The sequence below is a fragment of the Aspergillus puulaauensis genome, chromosome 3 (genome assembly GCF_016861865.1).
Source record: "Aspergillus puulaauensis MK2 DNA, chromosome 3, nearly complete sequence".
NCBI classification, from domain to species: domain Eukaryota; kingdom Fungi; phylum Ascomycota; class Eurotiomycetes; order Eurotiales; family Aspergillaceae; genus Aspergillus; species Aspergillus puulaauensis.
The window spans coordinates 15345-34041 of record NC_054859.1 but is presented as its reverse complement, the minus strand read 5'-3'; the positions used below and the strand labels follow the sequence as shown (position 1 = coordinate 34041).

The 18697-nt window shown below is 50.3% G+C and overlaps 5 protein-coding genes across 5 annotated transcripts; 2 read left to right on the top strand and 3 right to left on the bottom strand.

Moving 5' to 3' along the window:
- Nucleotides 1-2395: 2395 nt before the first annotated feature.
- On the bottom strand, nt 2396-2614 carry APUU_30006S (uncharacterized protein; the record flags this gene model as incomplete). The annotated part of the gene is made up of 1 exon (XM_041701051.1): nt 2396-2614. The coding sequence occupies one exon, from the start codon at nt 2612-2614 to the stop codon at nt 2396-2398; it is 219 nt and encodes a 72-aa protein (XP_041553975.1).
- A 3434-nt stretch (nt 2615-6048) lies between these two features.
- On the bottom strand, nt 6049-8464 carry APUU_30005S (uncharacterized protein; the record flags this gene model as incomplete). Its single annotated transcript, XM_041701050.1, has 5 exons — nt 6049-6450; nt 6516-6605; nt 6672-6934; nt 6980-7217; nt 7271-8464. 5 exons carry the CDS (start codon nt 8462-8464, stop codon nt 6049-6051), a joined length of 2187 nt encoding a protein of 728 aa, XP_041553974.1.
- Nucleotides 8465-8561: 97 nt separating this feature from the next.
- On the bottom strand, nt 8562-10187 carry APUU_30004S (uncharacterized protein; the record flags this gene model as incomplete). The annotated part of the gene is made up of 4 exons (XM_041701049.1): nt 8562-9593; nt 9646-9672; nt 9730-9883; nt 9949-10187. The coding sequence occupies 4 exons, from the start codon at nt 10185-10187 to the stop codon at nt 8562-8564; spliced, it is 1452 nt and encodes a 483-aa protein (XP_041553973.1).
- Nucleotides 10188-11658: 1471 nt separating this feature from the next.
- Nucleotides 11659-16308, top strand: APUU_30003A (uncharacterized protein; the record flags this gene model as incomplete). The annotated part of the gene is made up of 11 exons (XM_041701048.1): nt 11659-12381; nt 12438-12471; nt 12516-12539; nt 12592-12743; nt 12792-13120; nt 13170-13209; nt 13270-13317; nt 13366-14137; nt 14184-14684; nt 14736-15329; nt 15386-16308. 11 exons carry the CDS (start codon nt 11659-11661, stop codon nt 16306-16308), a joined length of 4140 nt encoding a protein of 1379 aa, XP_041553972.1.
- A 260-nt stretch (nt 16309-16568) lies between these two features.
- APUU_30002A (uncharacterized protein) lies at nt 16569-17468 on the top strand (the record flags this gene model as incomplete). The annotated part of the gene is made up of 1 exon (XM_041701047.1): nt 16569-17468. One exon carries the CDS (start codon nt 16569-16571, stop codon nt 17466-17468), a length of 900 nt encoding a protein of 299 aa, XP_041553971.1.
- Between the last annotated feature and the right edge of the window lie 1229 nt (nt 17469-18697).

The following is an 18697-nucleotide window of genomic DNA, read 5'->3' as shown; positions in this document are numbered from 1 at the left end:
GATCTCATCACTCTGAGTCGTGATAGGCACGGTTTGTCACCGTACCAAGCTTGATACGGAGTCATGCTGAGCTTTGATGGCGTTCGAGCAATTTCTGGCCAGAATTTAGGGGTAGGTCCAACCCGATCATAAATTGTTTTTTGGACTTCTCTCGCAATCCCATTCTGCTGGTGTTGATCAATGCCTATGGCCTCGGCTTGGATTGCGCCAGTATAGAGCGTAGGCTAACAGTAGACCAACAATCAACTCCGAACCTCACGAAACAAGCCAAACATCAAAGCCAGACTAATGGAAAAGGAGGTGCAATCTTTCCATGTCCGCCCACGATAGAAAATGGACCTGGACGCCCCATATTCTTGCCCGACAATAGTTACGGCATCGGAGATCGAGGATTACGCGCTACGGCGGGATAGAGTAGAAGAACGGCTATCATAATTTTCTCCTAAGCATTTACTAATGGTCCAGAGCGACTCCTTGTCCCCTAATAGGGGCCGGTGGAGATTGGCATGGTGGGTATGCAGCGCGGGTAGTATGTGATTTTGATTCAGTCTTAATCTGGTGTGGCCGGCTTGCTCACAAACTTGGATTGGGCCTGGCATTCGGCACTGGGAAATATTAGCAATGACGAGACTCCTCAAGGTTGTCCATTGAAACGGTACTTACGGGCATCGATAGATGTTCCATTCCTGATGTGCGTAGTTTGAATTCCCTGTCCACAAGTTAATCTCAATGAAACAAATCAGCAGAGGATCGATAGGCAACACACGAGAGTAATATAGCCAACAACCCCGTTCCGGTAATCGACACCATCCAAGGGCCCCGTTCCGGTAATCGACACCATCCAAGGGCCCCGTATCAAGGACGGTCAGTGCCCCAGCTGCAAGTCCTCAGTTAGCAATTATTCGGTTTCTACACGGTGGGTGTGTCGTACTGCTTGGGTAAAAGGGTGCCGTTGGAGCGAACGGTCCAGTTCGTATGGACTTAAACCCTAATGTGAATTGCGCGTTGGATCTGGCATGTTGCATTAGAAGATTGTCGCAGTTCCAGAACAACGTATCAACTAGTACTCAACCACACGAATATAAAGCTCTGATTCATCGAATCTAGCAGCTATCCTACACTAAATACTCGAGAAATAGGGGTAAACTAACTAACTAAAATAGGAAATCAAAGCGATATAATAGATAACCGAGCGGACGCTGACTAATGGTAAATTTAGTGTTGAAGCGGGATCCTAGCGGTTACTAAAGGTCAACACACCCCCCCCCAGCGTCAGCGAGGTCATACGCGTTAATAATAGGTTGAAATATCGTCTGTACGCAGTAGGCTGCCTGCTTAATCTGAAATGAGACTTTTCACATCAACTAAGCTAAGCATTTTCATGAATTCTTGGTGTTTTAAGTCTGGTAGAATCTTGGTAAGGCCGTCCGCGGGCATCTCCGCGCTGGGAACCCATCGGATATTAACATGCCTTACTTGCAGTTCTTGACGAAGCCATTGACTATCTATATTAACATATTGAAGCTTCGTACGGATCTATGGATCCTCCTTGGTGAGTAGATTAATCGTCTGCTGGTTGTCACATAAAATCGATATCTAATACTCGGGATCAAACTTAATAGATTTAAATAAGCGTTTCTACAGAATATTTATTTAGCGGCCTCTGATATAGCTAATAGTTCTGCTTTAGTTGTTGATGTAGTAACTGTACGTTACTTGCTTGCTTTCCAGTTAATTAGTCCTCTATATAGCTTGTAAAGATATCCTTCAGTGCTTTTCTAGTCTTCATGATCTGTAAATGAAGTATTACTAGCACATATAAAGGTCTTATTCTAATTGGTCAATCCAGAATACTCAGTAGCTAGGTATCGCGTAGCGTAGAGGTATGCAATTCCTTGATCTGCTACCTTAATATACTTCTCTGTGGGATTCATGAGGAATTCTGCTAGTTTATTTACTGTACGAGCAATATCTGGTATTGAAATGACTGTTGCGTATAGAATAGATCCATGCCGCGATATGACCAGTTATCGCCTATATGAATCGCCATCACCTGGGACCACCCAGGATTCTAGCAGTGTGCCAGCAAGGCGTCACCTACAATAGTATGGTTCACCAGCCAAGCAGTCTAGTTTTCAATCAGAGCGCCGCGGGTGCCGTCGTAGCCGGTCACTTCCACCAGACTCGAAGCGTTCAGGAGGGATCCCGTCAGCCGACTCAGAGCTGAAGTGGAAGGGTCCAACCGATTTTCCCAGGCAACCTGCCCATGCTCGTCCAGCCAGAGAATCTTGATCAATCCAGACTCGATGGCCTCACGATCCAACAGGTACAGACCCGCTTGGGTTCTTAGCTGCGCTAGGCTGAAATCCCGCCACCGCTCCTCGCCCTCCTGGTACTACGCTATCATCTCCTCATCGTCCGGCCCACTGCGGTACCGTATGCTACTGCCGCCGTCCTCGCCCCAAACGCCACTGCAATCCGTGATCCCCGGCACGCGAATCAAAACCTGGTGCCAGGAGTCGCTGCCATCGTCGTCAAAGTCGTAACGGGTGGGGTCATCCAGGATCTTGCCCCCTGATACCCCCCATCCAGGAACCTCGGATGCGGACTTCATCTGTTCGTATTTGTCGGCACTAGGGCGGCTGGGACAGTCTATGAATGAATGAATTAATCCATGTCTTAGGAATCTCTGGCTCCCAGGACACACTGTCACAGGAGCTATTGCTATCCTAGGACTCTGGTATAGTGATGCTTGAAATTGGTCTGACCCCCAAACACTTGTTAACTATTTGTTGGCCCTACCACCAAGAACTTAGCATGATTCTTTGATTAAGCGCACCTGTGTTAAAATGAGGGCTGCTGTAATTAAAGAAAACATAAAACTTATGTGGTATTTTATTTTGTGTACATTTACTTAAATCTTTGATTAATTTTTATTATAGTCAAAGGCTTGGACAGCTATGCTTCTTATCATACATATTATAGTTGTTGGCTTGGACAACTATGACTGTAGTCCCAATTTGCTCTAGCATCATAGCCTTGGCTATGTCCAATGTGGTCTGTTATTCCCTGTGGGAAGTGGATGGATGCTTCTCCTATTGGGTGGCCGGTATGGCCAACTATCTAGGATATATAGCTAACTAATGGATGACTAGGCGAGATCAACCCCTAGGGGCAGGCAGTACTGGACGGCAGTATGTTCCAACAGTTGCTGTAGAGACAGTGAGCTGCAAACTTTATCTTTTACCTTTATAACAGGGTCTGCCAGATTCTTTTTCTTTCCAGGGCAATGCTCTGCGCCCGCCAGATGGCTCAAGCCACGACTGGCCTTTGAGCTCTATGGCCAGCAATATAAAGCAAAACATTTGGCTGCTTGCAAGCTCCAGCCTGGAGTATTCCCACCTCCTTACAACCCTGCAACAAACATCCACTAAGTCATGTTTATATGTTTAATATATTAGACAACCTATCCAGGGTAGACAAGTCCCTAACCAACCGCATCTGGCGTCTGCTTAAACCAGACATTTACTGGGGGTTTGTGGTGTATTGATGCACTTACAAAAACAACGCCCAATAGTAGTGGATGCTTGATATGCTGAATACCAAAGTTAGGGATGATCTGGAGACATATGAAAGACTAGATCTACTTTCTTCTTACTGGTTAACTGTTATGGATGACGCAACCAAGTATAACAGGGCAACATTGCATGAGATTTGTGACCACTTTAACGCATGGATAAACGCACAGCTACCCTCTGTTATAAAAGCACCAGGCAAGTGGAAATATGCTGTTTTGGGGGGAGACGGCAATGCCATGCCTTACTGGGATCTTGGGGCGAGGTACAACTTCTGTATCTTTATTAATAACATGTGTCTTAAGTTACTAGACCACTTAAGACACCTAGTTATCAAGATAATCTGCAGATCCTGGGGCCTTGGGAGGGCGAGGATTGGTAGTACAAGATTGAACCCCAGTGGGAAGACAGCAAGGCCAAGCATGACAAGGAAGATGTGGGATGGATGCATATAACCCTTAGAGAGTACTACTTACATTATTGGGATTTTATCAACCTAAAAGACTAGTATTTAAATTATATAAGGCTGCCAGGAATGATGTCTATGCCTGACTTGCAGCTACTAGGATGCTGGAGGGCTGGTACAGAGTCTTGGTTTAAGTGGGACGCTTGGGTAAAGCCATATAAAGAATAGCAAGCTCTATATGTTCTTGACTTGCAAGTGGGCCGATATAGCCTTATCTTCATAATATAGATATATAACCCTGTCTGATATGGTACCACTATGAAATACCTTGCAGGAAACCTTGGGAAGAACAAGATGGATATTAGCTGCCTTGACCACAAACCGCACAACTAATACTCTCCAAGCTTATAACATTCCTACCCAACGCAACCTTAAATTAAATATGCCAAAAAATGATCCAACACAGGCGCCCAATTCTGCTGCGGATCCATTAACCCCAATACAATTCCATGGTCAGCATCCGGAAGAATCAGCATCTGAAATGGAACCTTGTTTTTCACCAGCGCAGAAATAAACCACAACATATTCTTCACAGGCACAGTTGTGTTGTCTGCAGAACTGTACATGAACATTGGCGGCGTGCTGTTTATAACTCTTGTTTTAGCTAATTGTTCCTGCACAAGTTCAGGCAATGGATTCTCCCTGATGAGATTAACCCTTAACCCCTAATGCATTATGACCTTATCCATAGAAATAACTAGATATATTAAAATCTCAAAATCAATCTCCCCCTGCACTTCCTTATCTGTCATAGTAACAGCAGCTAAATGCCGCCTAGCCAAGAACGTTCAAACCCCTAACCTCTTAACATTGACCTTGTTCTAAGAATGGATATACCATACCATACCTAGCGCCTGTTTATTGGGAACTGGGTACATCGGCACCGGTGCATTGGGTGTAGAGGCTGTTGTGTAATTCAAAACCTAGGTATTTTACCCCTTTGTGTTAAGGTAGAGGGTGGAGTTTGTGCCTTTATGGTCAAGCAAGATATATAAGTAGCCGCCGCCAGGGAGGACCAGAATGGAGATATCAATGTGGTTGTGGGGGGTTGCAGGGTGGTAGGAGAGGATAGAGGTATTAAAGGTGTCTTAGACAGTGTGGGGGAGGCCAGTTACTATTGTAGTCAGGGCAAGCCAGAGCAGGGTTATGGCTGCAAGAAGTCTCATTTTGTGTAGTTGGAATATAATCTAATCTGCAGGAAGAAAGGGGATGGCCATTCTTAGGTTTTATTTATACCTAAAGTATTCTGTACAGACCCCTGCATTCCAGAGCAGGCTAATCTGCAGGGTTGTGGGGAAGCAAGCCCTAACTAGTCAAGCACCGGCTTAATTCACTCCGAGCGGTTCTATTTACCCGGAGGATGCAGGTCTGCCGTTTGTCCGGTGGGAGTTATTGCATTTTACTATTACATCTGCCGCGGAGTTTCACATTTTTCCGGAATGCCTGAAGGCCATGTACTCGGGAAAAGAATGCTCATGGACTGTACTCCACCACCCCTATCTAGGGTATGCATGTGGATATGCAAAAGCCAGCAACTCTTAAATACGACTGGAGTATCCAAGTTATTGGTCTAGCTAAAATCACTGGCTTCTGCTTCTGGCAGATGGTTAAAAAGAAAAAAACTGGGCCAGTTAAGGTAGGGCTTCCGGAGGGGCGCGGATGTTGTGTATGCCCATCACCTCAGGCGCTATGCTCTGCAGAATATATCGCGACAAGCCAGCCGCATAAGTACCTATCTTCAACACCATTGTGATGGAATCAGAGCCCTAAATCAGAGCCCTGAAGCCAAAGCCCCATAGAACTTCCGAAACTTTGACTCCCTGTTATAAAAGCAACCCGCTGTTAGGGTTGATAGTACCCACAAATGGCCGTCATTTTCACCCCGCCCTTTTGGTCACCTTTAGAAGGTGTGTTAGGATATTTGTAAATACTCTATATACTCGAGCTGACCCTACATAACAGTGACACATCGTAGCGCGTACAGGTCGATTCGCGGTCCAATCCTGCTCAAGCCGAGGTATCCATCGCATCGCCATCGCCCAGTCCCAGATCAAAGTTAGAGAGCTTAATGGCCTCAGCCGCCTCGGTTTCCAGAAGGTTCAGGATAGCCGTCAAGGCATCGTACCGCTCGTGCCCCTCCGGATCATCCTTTTTGCTCTTCTCGGGCTTGTAGTTCTTTTTCAGATCCTCAATGGCCTTTTTCACCCAGTCATCGCCATTGTCCACGAATGATTTGAGCTGGTGGCCCATCCAGGCATCCCAGCAGGCCTGCAGGTCCGATTTCTTGTCCTTGTCGTCTTTGTTGTGTTGTTCTTCTGCGCGAAGCATCTCCTCGCGCACGGCCTTGTTGATTGCTTGGAACTTGGGCCAGATTTTCTTTTCGCGGAGGTATTGGTAGACGGCTATGGTCTGTTAGGTTATGGTCAGCAGGAAGGTAGGTAGTTAGAGGGAAGAAGATGGGAAAGAGGCCATACATCGCGGAGAACTTCAGTTGCCTTGTTCAGGTCTCCCTCCACGTAACCATCCCATGTGTCGTCGGCTCTTGGCTGGCCATGGAGCCATAACTAGACACGACACGCCAGAGTCAGCAACCGGAATTCTGTCCCTCAAAGGTTGGCGAGGCTCCGTACCTGTGCTTTGTTTAGATTGATGCTTCCCCACAGGATGGCAAAGTTGCCTGCGTTTGTCTCGCTGCGCAGCGACTCCATCACGCGCTGCATGGGGACTTGTTGGTGCGAGGCATCTAGGCCAGGCATGTCAGGAGGGCTGTCCAGGACCTTTTTGTTGAAGAAGCCTGCAAAGAAGAGACAGTCTATCTCTTTGCAGACGTCTTGGTTCATGGCGGCCCACTTGATAAACATGGGGATGGATTCCAGCTCCAACATGTGCTCGGCTATCCGGTCAGCTACTGTACTTGCATAGGTGTGTTCTCACTTACTGGCATAATTGTCCCGGTCGGACCCCTGATTGTATGTCCTGACCGCAGAGCTCCGGCAGACGTTCCAGTCCACGAGGTCCACCGTGTTTTGCACGGGCTCCGCATCATCAGCCCAGTCCCCGACGCTTGGGTAAGGCTGGCTCTGGTAGTTGATCTTTCTCTTCACCTTGCCGTCATTGCAGAGAACCGATTTCGCCTCGGCCGGCGCCCGCTTCTCAAGCCGATCCAGGACATCGCCCTGCGAGCATTAGTGTCCAAATGCTGAACGAAACGGTGAAATGGCATGCATACCTGATTGAGCCATCGCTTGGCAAGGGTGCCGTCGTTGATGCTGGAGCCGTCATTTGCCAGATAGTCGGCTTCTACAATCTCGTAATGTTCGCATTCGGGGAGGCGGCGCGCCCTCGTATTCAGCATCGCGTTGAAACCGTCCATATTACACAGCGCCAATTGCCCATTTTGTTCGGGGCTCCGTTGTTGCGCGGCGGGGTTTCCCTCCTTGTCATTGAACCAGGAGGTGACCTTGTCGCAGGTCAAGTGCTCCCAATGGTCGGGGATGTACTTGTCCCAGATCTTGCACAGGGCTTTGACGGATGATGACATGGCTTCGCCTGCAAGACCAGTGCCTCGGATCATCGTCGCCAGGATGAAAAGGGTGCCCTGATAGTGTTGATCCTTGAGGACGGTCTGACCCTGGTCCCGGGGCGAGATGTCCGACCTGGCATACAAGTCAAGCCCCGTCTTTGCATCGCAGGTCGGACTATCCGCCCACGCAGAGAGATCAGCCTCGTAGCCGGCCAGCACGGGATTCAAGACCTTGCTCGTCGTCTCGTATGTGCCGGTGCAGCAATATGACTTGGCGCCGCCGTCCTTCCCATGACACTCCTCATTGCCATCCATGGCGACCCTGATCTCGTTGTCATGGCAGTTGGAGCTGCAGGTCTTGCCCTCGGTTCCGAAGTTGAAGTCGTCGTTCCTCCAGGTGCATGTGCCCCAGGTCATGGCCTTGTTGGAAGTATCACAGCAGTACTTTCGCGACTGGGAACTAAAGCTGAAATTATAGTCATCATCGTGTACCATGCCCGAGTAGCAGTATACCGCGCCGCTGCCGGTCGTGGACTCGACAAATTCCGTTGGCCACGGCGAGTTGGCAAATGTGCATTTGCCGCTGTTGCAGTCCGGGGCATTGGACCATGCGCAGGTCTCGTAGAGCCTCATGGCGTTTAGGAGCTTGTTGTTCTTGTTCTCTGTTGTGCAGCAGGCTGCCTGGTAGCCACTCCGACAGCCATGGTCAATCGACCCGACCTCGGTGTACCCGTCAGGACACTCGCCCTTGCACGCCCCGCCCTTGAAGGAGTACCAACCACAGCTCGGAGTTGTTTCGCTTGGGGGGCAGCATAGTCGTCGTTCATGAGGGTAAGTGCAAGCATTACCGTCCAGCATGATTTCATCCGAGTCACCCCACTGGTCGTCCCGAGTCATCATCGTCCACCCCGTAGGGCAAAACTCGCCGCAGTTGGACCACCGGCACTGCAGATGATCCTCGACCTTGGTGATATACTCGTCATCATCATCGTCATCATCATCGCCACCAGTCTCCAGGAACATGCCCGGCATCGTCATACGACAGCCACTGGTCGTCCCAGTGAAGGACCTGCACGGCAGCGTCCTTATACAGTGTGTCCTCGAGATCCCGCTGCGCAACAATTTCGTCGATTTCGCTGTTGAGCAGAATCCCAATCTCGCGACTGCAGTTGCCCTGGTTTGCGCCAGAGGCGAACAGGCAGCCTGGCTTTACACAGGCCGGATCGGCCAAGGCGTATGCGCGGGCGTAGAATGCGAGCCCCAGAACTACTTTGGAGGAGTCAATCTTGTTCCGCCAGAGCAGCTCCAAGGCCTTGTCGATTTCGGTTAGGTTGGTGTGGGCGTCGAGGAACTCGCCTGTCCACTTGTTTCCCTTGTCCCACTTGCCGTGCAGATCATAGGACATAACATTAAAAAAGCTCACGTGGGGCTGCAGCTTGACAATGTCAAAGTGTTGCAGATACCAGTAGGATGAAGGGAGTGTGATGGATATCTCATTCCGCCCGCCTGTGTCTTTCAAAGCCTCCTTCAGATTCTCCATGAATTTAGGGAAGTTCTCAAAGTCCTCGGCCCGTCCACTGCGATCATCTGCCACGGGATATTCCCAGTCCAGGTCCACTCCATCCAGATTATACGTTGACAAGAACTCCTTCAGGGATGTAAAGAACTTGGCCTGATTCTCCGACGACCGCGCAATGTCAGAAAAAGTTGTTTGGGTCGGGCCTGGATCATTAAAGCTCCAACCACCCAGCGCAATCATGACTTTGAGATCTGGATCCATGGTCTTGAGCTGTGTGACGCGCATCAGTAAGTCAAGGTCACCGTCGGAACCAGGGCGCACTTCAAAGCTGTCTGGGTCGATGGCGGGAAACGCAAAGTTGAGATGGGTATAGACCCCCATCGGGATCTGCTCTGGCCAGAAGGGATTGCACGGACGACTGCTTGCCCACGACTCGTAATAGCCAACCACACGGTCAAGTGTCGCGGTCTTCTTATCGCAGGTGTCGTGGTGGACTGTCTTGTTTCCACACTATCGAGGTTAGTTCATGTATGCCAGGGGAGATTGAACCTAGGATACTCACGAATTCCTTGGTGGTTCCGCAAAAGCCCTATTGGTTTCAACCCATTAGTCCTTCCCTGGTAGTGAGTGTTCAGGGACGTCTTACAAAGTCTGAGCAGCAAACATTCAGCGGGCACTTCGAACTCGTCGCCCAGTCTGCCCCAAAGCCAGGATCACATTCAGCCTTTGCCTCACAGCTAGCCACACACACGTCCTCGCCACAGTAGTCCGGGCCCAATCCGCAGAACCCTGCCTTGGAACTGTGATTATTAGTACCGTCCACCAACGCATCTGGAACCAAGCATTTCACTAAGGTAGTACATACCAACACCCCGTTTCGCACGGATTACTCTCATCACACTGCAGCTTAAAATCACAAGTGTCAACACAGTTCCCCGCACCGCAATGCTCTTCGCTTGTCCCACACCACCCGTCCTTGGAGCAGCATCCCGTGGCGCAAGGGTTGTCTTTGCTGCAGTTCTGGCCCAGGGCTGGAAGAGCAAGGCCTGTTAAGAGAACCCAAGCGAGCCCGAGCCCGAGCTTTTGCCCTTTCTTTGGCCACATTGTGAGGAGACTCTGTCAGCACCGCACTCAGTGGGAAGACAGATGGAGGAAGCTTCGTGGGAAAGGGGGAAATCAAATAAAATGGCCCGCCTGCCTACGGCGTAAATGGAATCCGTCCGCTGGGTATCGTGGGATGGGACATGGTTTGACCGACAACGCCTAGAATCGCCGTAGGTAAGGTAGCTGGCCCTCTTTTCAGAATACGCAAAGTACGTCCGGTAGCTTCCTAGTACTACTAGACCGCGGTGTTTGGTCATTTCCAGTAATAATACTTACTACTACCTAGGGCCTCACAGTTCCACATTCGACTCGCCACTTCGGGCGCCCTGAAGGTCTGATACCTCCGGCATATCTCGTCTCTAGAGCCGAATCCACTTACTGGTAAGTGGTAGTACTACTGGTCGAAGTTTTAAGCGCGATTGGTTCTTGACTCGGAGGTCTCATCCACTCTGTACATAGTCCGGGCGCGGATTTACTAGCAAAAGCCCGCCAGCGGCGAGTCGGCGACTTCGGTCCGGTGAGCGGTGGAGGTGGAGGGTCTGTTCCTATCACTATCGGACCTGGAAAAGGCGGGAGTTGAGTGTCCGGGCGGGCTCCATGCCCTATATACCAACCGCAGTACTGAATGGCCAAGCAAGGTCTCCCGCAGGCCGCAAAGGCCAGAGCGAGTTAATGCATGGCTCCAAAAGACCATGCGGTCATTTTCAGGTGCTTTATGATTGAACAATGGTGCCCAAATAAACCCCAGCTAAGACCGCGTCTGTTTCTTGGAAATCTTAAACTCTGAGCGAACAAGTCCATGATTATCACCAAAAGAGGGAAAAGAACGTGCCGACCGAAGCGGATCTGTGAGAGAATGAGATTGTATGGGACCATACTCGTGGGCCCTGGGCTGGCCCTTGAGTCGGAGCGACTTTGCCTACTCGGGTTAGTTTCTTTGGGCCCACAGGCGCCGCCCTGGAGATCTGGAAGCGAACCCTCCACTACTACTACTACTACTGGTAGTGGTCGGACAATGTGAGCTTCATACTGCGACACTACAGCCTCAGACCCAATGCCGACGGTGCCGAATCCTCACTCTTCTAGGTGATCCCTGGACTGAGTTATATGGCCATCTCCATCACGAGTAGGCCTAGAGCATTAATATCGCCGCCATCGAGGAACTAGGCGTCTAGAGTTACATCCAACTAGCGCAGGATCCACTGCATATAGCAAAGATGAGTCGGGACTCGAAAGTCCGAGATTAAAAGCCAGATCTGCCCAATGACATGCAATCCCACTATTGAGCTATGTATCCTAGTGCTCTTGTACGGACCATGTTAGAAATACGCTGGTGGACTCGGAACGAGCGGGAACGAAATGGACGGAAGGACCGTGAAAAGAAAAGTTTTGGGAGACCAACTCAAAGCCTGAGCATTCCCAGTGAACATTTTGACTGCTTCACCCTGGATAGAGCATTCGGCTTGTTGCGATGCATGTCTGGCGAGGTCTTTGGCTCATAGGCCAGCTTGGACTTCTTGTCCAGGCATCCCATCACCATCATCAACACGAGCATATACATGCAAGTCACCACGGTGCTCTACAGCAAGCCTCAGCACCTGGGCCTGCGCCAGCGTCAATCACCAGTGTCGCGCCTGCAGCCCAAGAGACTTCAGATGCGGCTGACGCTGTTGCCAGTGCTCTCAAGGTCTTGAGGACACTGAACAAGCTTCGGCTGGAGAATGTGCAGTACAACAAGTATGATATGGGCACTTCCGACCAAGTGCACCCGGCCCCTGACTCTGCGCCTCTCGACTACACCCAAAAGGCCGCCGAAGAGGCAGGCGATGAGCGGCGCACGCGCAGAGATTCCGGATCAAATGAAAAGTATGGATACTCGATCCCTGATGAGCTCAGAGAGGCTGCGAGGGTTGTTGCCGAGTCGGAACCCCCTGCTCCCTCGAATGGCAATCACAGTGCCGTTGCTGCTCTGATGGATCGGAAGTACGGAACCGGCAGGCCAGATACCTTTGTTCCGTCGCAGGCATTTCACACTTACAACGGACTGGCTCAGGTCGTCATGGATGGCAAGGACGAGGTAAGCTTCGGGGAGAATGGGACAGAGGGCGCCTTGAGGAAGCGGGTGAGTCCAACCTGGTGGATGGCTACGATGGCGCAGCGGGGAAGCAGCCCTCATGCCCCTTCTGGGTATAAAGTAAGCCAACTTTCATCCGAGTTGGTGCTATTCTCTGACACTATCTTTTCCTGCAGGTCTGGAGGAATGTCGTGGACTATGGTGCTAAGGGTAAGACGTTCAGCCGCTTTCAATCTCCGTACTGACATCAATAGGTGATGGTGTGACTGACGACACCGGTTCGTGCCCAGTACCTGCTCTTGGCTTGGTACCACGTACTAATAGACACAGCGGCTATCAACCTTGCCATCTCCGACGGTGGGCGTTGCGGTGCAAATTGCGGGTCCAGCACAGTGTACCCCGGTGTCGTCTACTTCCCACCAGGCAGCTACCTGGTCAGCAGTCCGATAATCCAATACTACAACACTCAGCTAATCGGTGACGTATGGCTCAATTCCGACTGTTCTCTCAAGATACTGACGCCTGGATAGCCGCTTGACCTCCCTACGATTCTCGGCGCGGCGAGCTTCGTTGGCCTGGGCGTCATCACGTCAGATGTCTATGTTGGCGACCAGGAGGAGTGGTACATCAACACCAATAATTTCCTTCGCAGTGTGCGCAATTTCAAGATTGACATCACGCGCACTGACCAGGCAGCATACATTTGCGCCATTCATTGGCAAGTGGCGCAGGGCACCTCTCTTGAGAATATCTACTTCTACATGACCCAGGACGCCAGTACCACCCAACAGGGAATCTACATGGAAAACGGAAGTGGTGGCTTCATGTCCGATCTGACCTTTGTCGGCGGGAACTTTGGGTAAGTCCTTGGACAAGTGGTCTGACAGCGTCGACTAACAAGCCTCGAGCGCATACCTGGGAAATCAACAGTTTACCACAAGCCACTTAGTGTTTGTCAATTGCAACACGGCTCTTCAAATCCACTGAGACTGGGCCTGGACCATGCAGGACGTTGTTATTGAGAGCTGCACTACTGGAATCATCATTGTTGGCGGAGTGAGTCATGCTAACCCTACACAACGAAGGCTCTAACCTGTCTCCCAGGCGGGTGGCCCTTTCAGCACCAGTCAAGCGGTCGGATCCTTTGCCTTGGTCGACGCCATCATCGCTAATACCGCGACCGGAATCACGACTACCCTGTACAACAAGAACTCGACTGCTCTACTGCTGCAGAATGTTGGGTTCTATAACACACAGAACGCCATTCTGGACAGCAACGTCAACAAAGTCCTTATTCCCGGCAGCGACCAAACCATCCTTGACTCCTGGGGGTTTGGAATGGTCAATGATCCCGAAGGCGCCAGGTTTGTCTCCGGTGTCAAACTCCAGGCAGCCAACCGCTCTTCGTCTCTTGTGGGCGACACTGTCTACAATGTTGGACACCCCAATTTCTTCAACCGTCGGCGGCCGAAATACAATGACATCGGAAACTCGCAAGTTCTTGATGTTAAGGCCCTTGGAGCAAAGGGTGACGGCAAAACCGATGACACAACGGTGTTGAATAGTGTTCTTGCCCGTGGTGCTAATATGTCCTCGATTGTCTTCTTTCCTTATGGTGTTTATGTTATCAAGGATACACTCAAGATCCCGCAAAACTCGCGGATCTTGGGCCAAGCCTGGTCTCAGATCATGGCAATTGGTTCTAAATTCGAGGATGTACGGAATCCTCGGGTCGCAGTAAAGGTAGGGAATGAGGGTGATGTTGGCATTGTTGAAATCCAGGACCTCCTTTTTACTGTCTCGGGCCCTACCGCAGGCGCTGTGCTGGTGGAGTGGAATATTCACGAGTTATCTCAGGGGTCCGCTGGGCTATGGGGTATGAGTTCTCTGTTCTTTTTTTTTTCCTTGGCTAACAAGTGCAGACTCTCACTTTCGGGTTGGCGGTGCTGCAGGGTCTTCTCTGCAAGCCAAAGACTGCCCCAAAGGCGACGGTGTCAATGAAGCCTGCATCGCGGCTGTGTTGATGCTACGGCTGACACACAGATCGTCTGCCTATTTGGAGAACGTCTGGGTATGGACGGCTGACCATGACCTGGATGTTGCCTCACAGGATCAAATCGACGTTTATTCCGCTCGTGGCCTTTTGATTGAAAGCCAGGGTCCCACTTGGCTGTATGGAACCGCTTCTGAACACCAGGTCTTCTATCAATACGAGCTCTATCAAGCAAAGGACATTGTGCTGGGTATGATCCAGACCGAGTCTCCCTACTACCAGCCAGTGCCACCGGCCCCCGAACCATTCACGCCTGGTCTTTTCCCAGGAGACCCGGATTTCAGCAATTGCACGTCCACGTCCACAACCTGTGCTTTTGCCTGGGGGATGCGGATCCTGGATTCCTCATCGGTGCATCTCCTTGGAGCTGGTATGTCTATTTGCCTCGCTTGCATTCTGTCTGATAATAACTCCAATGTAGGCTTTTACAGTTGGTTCTCCGACTATTCTCAAGACTGCGCGGATAAGGACTACTGCCAGGACCGCATTTTCCAGATCGAGCAAAGCTACGATGTCTGGATCTACAACCTGATCACCAAGGCTGCGTTGGAAATGGTGAGCCCTGTTGGCCAAGTCCCAACATACGCCAAGGACAACAAGAACGGCTTCCTTTCCTCTTTGCTCGCCTGGGTCCGAGGGCCCAAGGAAGTGGTGGGCGGCCGCGAGTTTCGGGGCTTCTACATTTGGAACTCCAACTCGGACTCGGACTCGGACGCGCTCAAGGGCCTTCCGAATGCTTGCCAGACTTCGCTCACGCAGTTAGTCAAGTGCGACCCGTACGCAACGATGTTCCTGGACAATAAATACAGAGGGTCCCTGAATAACATGAGCCTGACCGATTCTGTTTGCGATAACAGCTGTGGCGCGTCCTTGCAGAGCTGGTTTCACAATGTCGAGACAAACTGCGCGGACTACAATGTCTCTGGATCCGCTGCTACTAAGTACGGTGGCCAGGTCTGGTCTGGTTGGAACGAAACTTGTCTCAAGGACCCTACCAGTGGTGAATACTGCAATGGTTAGTCTCCCTTTTTGCCCCTTCATAGGACAAACCTAATTCCATTCACAAACCAGATGAGATTGCAGGGTTCACCCCAGTTGATTTCTTGCAAGATATGCCCAAAAACGAGCTCTGCTCTTTCTGCTTTGTCGAGAGACTGGAGATAATGCAGCGCTCGCCTTACTCCTTCTACGACAAAAGCTTCCAAACGCAGCTGGAGGTCGTGAATGCGCAGTGTGGCCTATCTGCTCCCACCGCCATGCCCCCCTCTTTGGATGCTCCGCCAGAGTTCCCACCCGACCCCATCTGCGCCTCTAATCAAACGCACACGACGGTCCTTGGTGACACATGTGACTCCATCGCCCTAGCGTACAGCGTGTCATCGGCAGCGCTGGTCATGGCAAACTCCCGCCACCTCATGCTCTGCGAGAACCTACCCGCAGACATGGATCTTTGCCTACCAACCAGCTGTTCGGGCACCTACCAGCTCAAGAGCAACGACACCTGCAGCTCCATCGAGAGAGCGTCCTTCTACGCCCCAGGCACCGTTCGAAAATATAACGCCTGGGTAGCGTGGGACTGCTCGAATCTCCAAACCACCACAGAAGCCTGGGGCCACGTAATCTGCCTAGAGGGTCAAGGTGGGAACTATACGGCCACAGCCCCGATCCCCGGGGTCACCTTGGCTCCAGGCGAAGGCAATTCCGGGTACTCAGGGTCTGTTGTTGATCCTCCGTCGAATGCCACTGTTGCTGAGGGCACGAGCTTAAAGTGCGGGAAATGGCATGTGCCTGCAGAGGACGAATCTTGTGCCCGCATCTGTCTTGCAGAGTCAATCACGTTTGCCCTGTTTACGCAGGTGAACCCGTCGCTTCAGGGCGAGGATTGCTCTGCTGCTTTGGTTGTTGGGAATGCTTACTGTGTCGCCCCTAATCCGGGATGGGCTGGTTCTCAGCCTCCCGTTGCTTCGAGCAGTGCTGTCCCGAGCCCTAACTAGTCTCATGTCTTTTGTTTTCAACATACCTTGGGTACATTACGTAGGCAGTTAACATCATGTAATTAGAAGGAAAGTTCGGTACTGTACTGTAAAGTCTTGGCACGCTAGGCCTCCTCCAGCATATAAACGGGGTCCCCCTCCACCCACCAGAGTTCTTGACTTTTCTTCCACCACGACAACCTGGTGTCAATAAACCCCTACATAGCCCTCATCTACTATCTCTTCTCTTTCTCGTCTTTGTCTACTTTGTGGCCTTCCACATGGACAAACTATTTTCACCCCCTCCGCCTTCCTCCCCCCCACCCCCATCCTCAATCAACGCCCTCGTCACCGAAATCGACGACTTCGAATTCTACCACCACCCCTCCTGGCCCGACAAATGGTCCCACCCAGAGTTCGAAGCCGCCCGCGAAGACGACTGGGGCAGCGCCCCATGGCTTGAGCAAACCAAGAACCGCTACACGACGCGCTTCCTCTCCCCGATGCTCGAGTCGACCTTTCCATGGGGGTATATCATCTACCGCACCGTGTACACCCCTGAGTCAGATGAGCAGTGGCCGCTAGCCTTAAAAAAGCTTGACGCGGCACTGGATCGCGGAATCGATTCGGGACTGAATGCAGAGAGGAAGCGCTCTGCTGATGGAGTCGAGCGTGACTCAACGCCAGAACGCCTCCTCAAGGAATCGCGCAGGCATGTCGTCTTCTCAGATAAGGACTCCTGGGACGGCGCTTCAGTAGAACAGATCCGCGTTCATTTCAAGGAGTACGTCGCTGCTAGCAAGGGCCGCGGGTATGGCCGGTTTGAGGGGTGTCTGGTGATTGACGAGCGCTCGCTCAAATCAATCATTGCCGCCTCAAGCCCCCGCCCTCGACTCGGCGAGGGCTTTGTCGGGATGGTTGACGGGCGGTATCCCGAAGAAACTGGCCCCGGCTGTGGGGCCGACCCCGGGTATAAAGGCTTTATGCGGGTTTTTATATCCAGCCTGTGGTTATTTTACGGCGAGAGTGGGAACACGCGGATGATGAACTTATGTCCGAAGGGTGTTCCCGGGCATTTGATTCCTGTTTATGATGAGGGGACGGGGACGGCGCATGATGAGGAGGGGAATAAGGTGGAGGTGTATTTGACAGAGGGGAGGAATCGCGGGAGGGTGTTTTGATGCAAATACTGGGCTAAATACCGATCATGATTTATGCTGGTCTGAAGACATAGAGAAGCCTATTCTCCTTGCCCTAACCCACAGGCGGCAGGGAATCGGACTCAGATTCCTTTAGGGTTCAGCTGAGCGCGGGTGCTGATCGGCTGGCCTATTGGGTATTTTGTTTTGGGTCTCGCTGGCCACTATCCAGAATACGGTTACACAGAGCGCCCCAAGATGGCACTTTTCGCCAAGCTTTTCGAGTTCGCCGTTCAAACCCCTATAACTTCATGAATTCTTAATATTTCTGAATAAAACTGATATCACTAGATAGCTAGAGTTCTAGATTTTAATAATATATAGAAAGATCTCGGACTTTCCTATTTAGGAAGGCAGAATTCGCAGGTAAAAAGATTATAAAGAATTTTTATTAGGGTAGGCCTTGGCACGCTAATAACGGGTAGTCTAGACCTAATTCAGGTGTTCTGGTGCCTAAGGCATGAATTCCAGAGATCAGGCATGAATATAGAGCCTGCATGCCCTGAATAAAATATATATAATTTACACAACTAACCCTAGTTAATTTATACTAGTAATCTCTATAGAAAATATAATAATCTTAAGTTTAATTTATATATTATAAAATTTTCTAATCTAATTATTTTATATAATATTAAAAATATTTAAATATAGTCTATAGACTGAAGTTTAAATATTTATATTATTTTTTAATCTTTAAATCTTATTATTTTTAAGGTATATTAATTCTAACTATATTCTGTCACAGGCCCAGGGGTGGGCCTCCGCAAAAAAGAATTAGGGTAAGGGGGGTGGGCCACACCCTAATACAGGCCCACCCTCTAAAACCTTTAATCTTTAATATTTCTTAATAAAAATTATATTACTAGAGAGCTAGAGATCTGAATTTTAATAATATCTAGAAATATATTAGGATTTCCTATTTAGGAAGGCAGAATTAATAGGTAAAGAATCAGGGAAAACTTTTGTTGGGGTATGGCTTGGCACACTAATTTCGGGTAGTCTAGACCTAATTAGGCCACTCCAATACCTCAGGCATGAATATTAGGGATCAGGCATGAATATAGAGCCTGGATACCCTAACCCACAGGCGGCGGAAAGTCGTTGTTGGACTCACCGCGGTGGGGAATCCGGGCCGGCTTACCATTGGCTGATAAGCCCGGTCGCGGAGAACAACTCACCATACTTTAGGTCTTGAACTCACTGGGCTT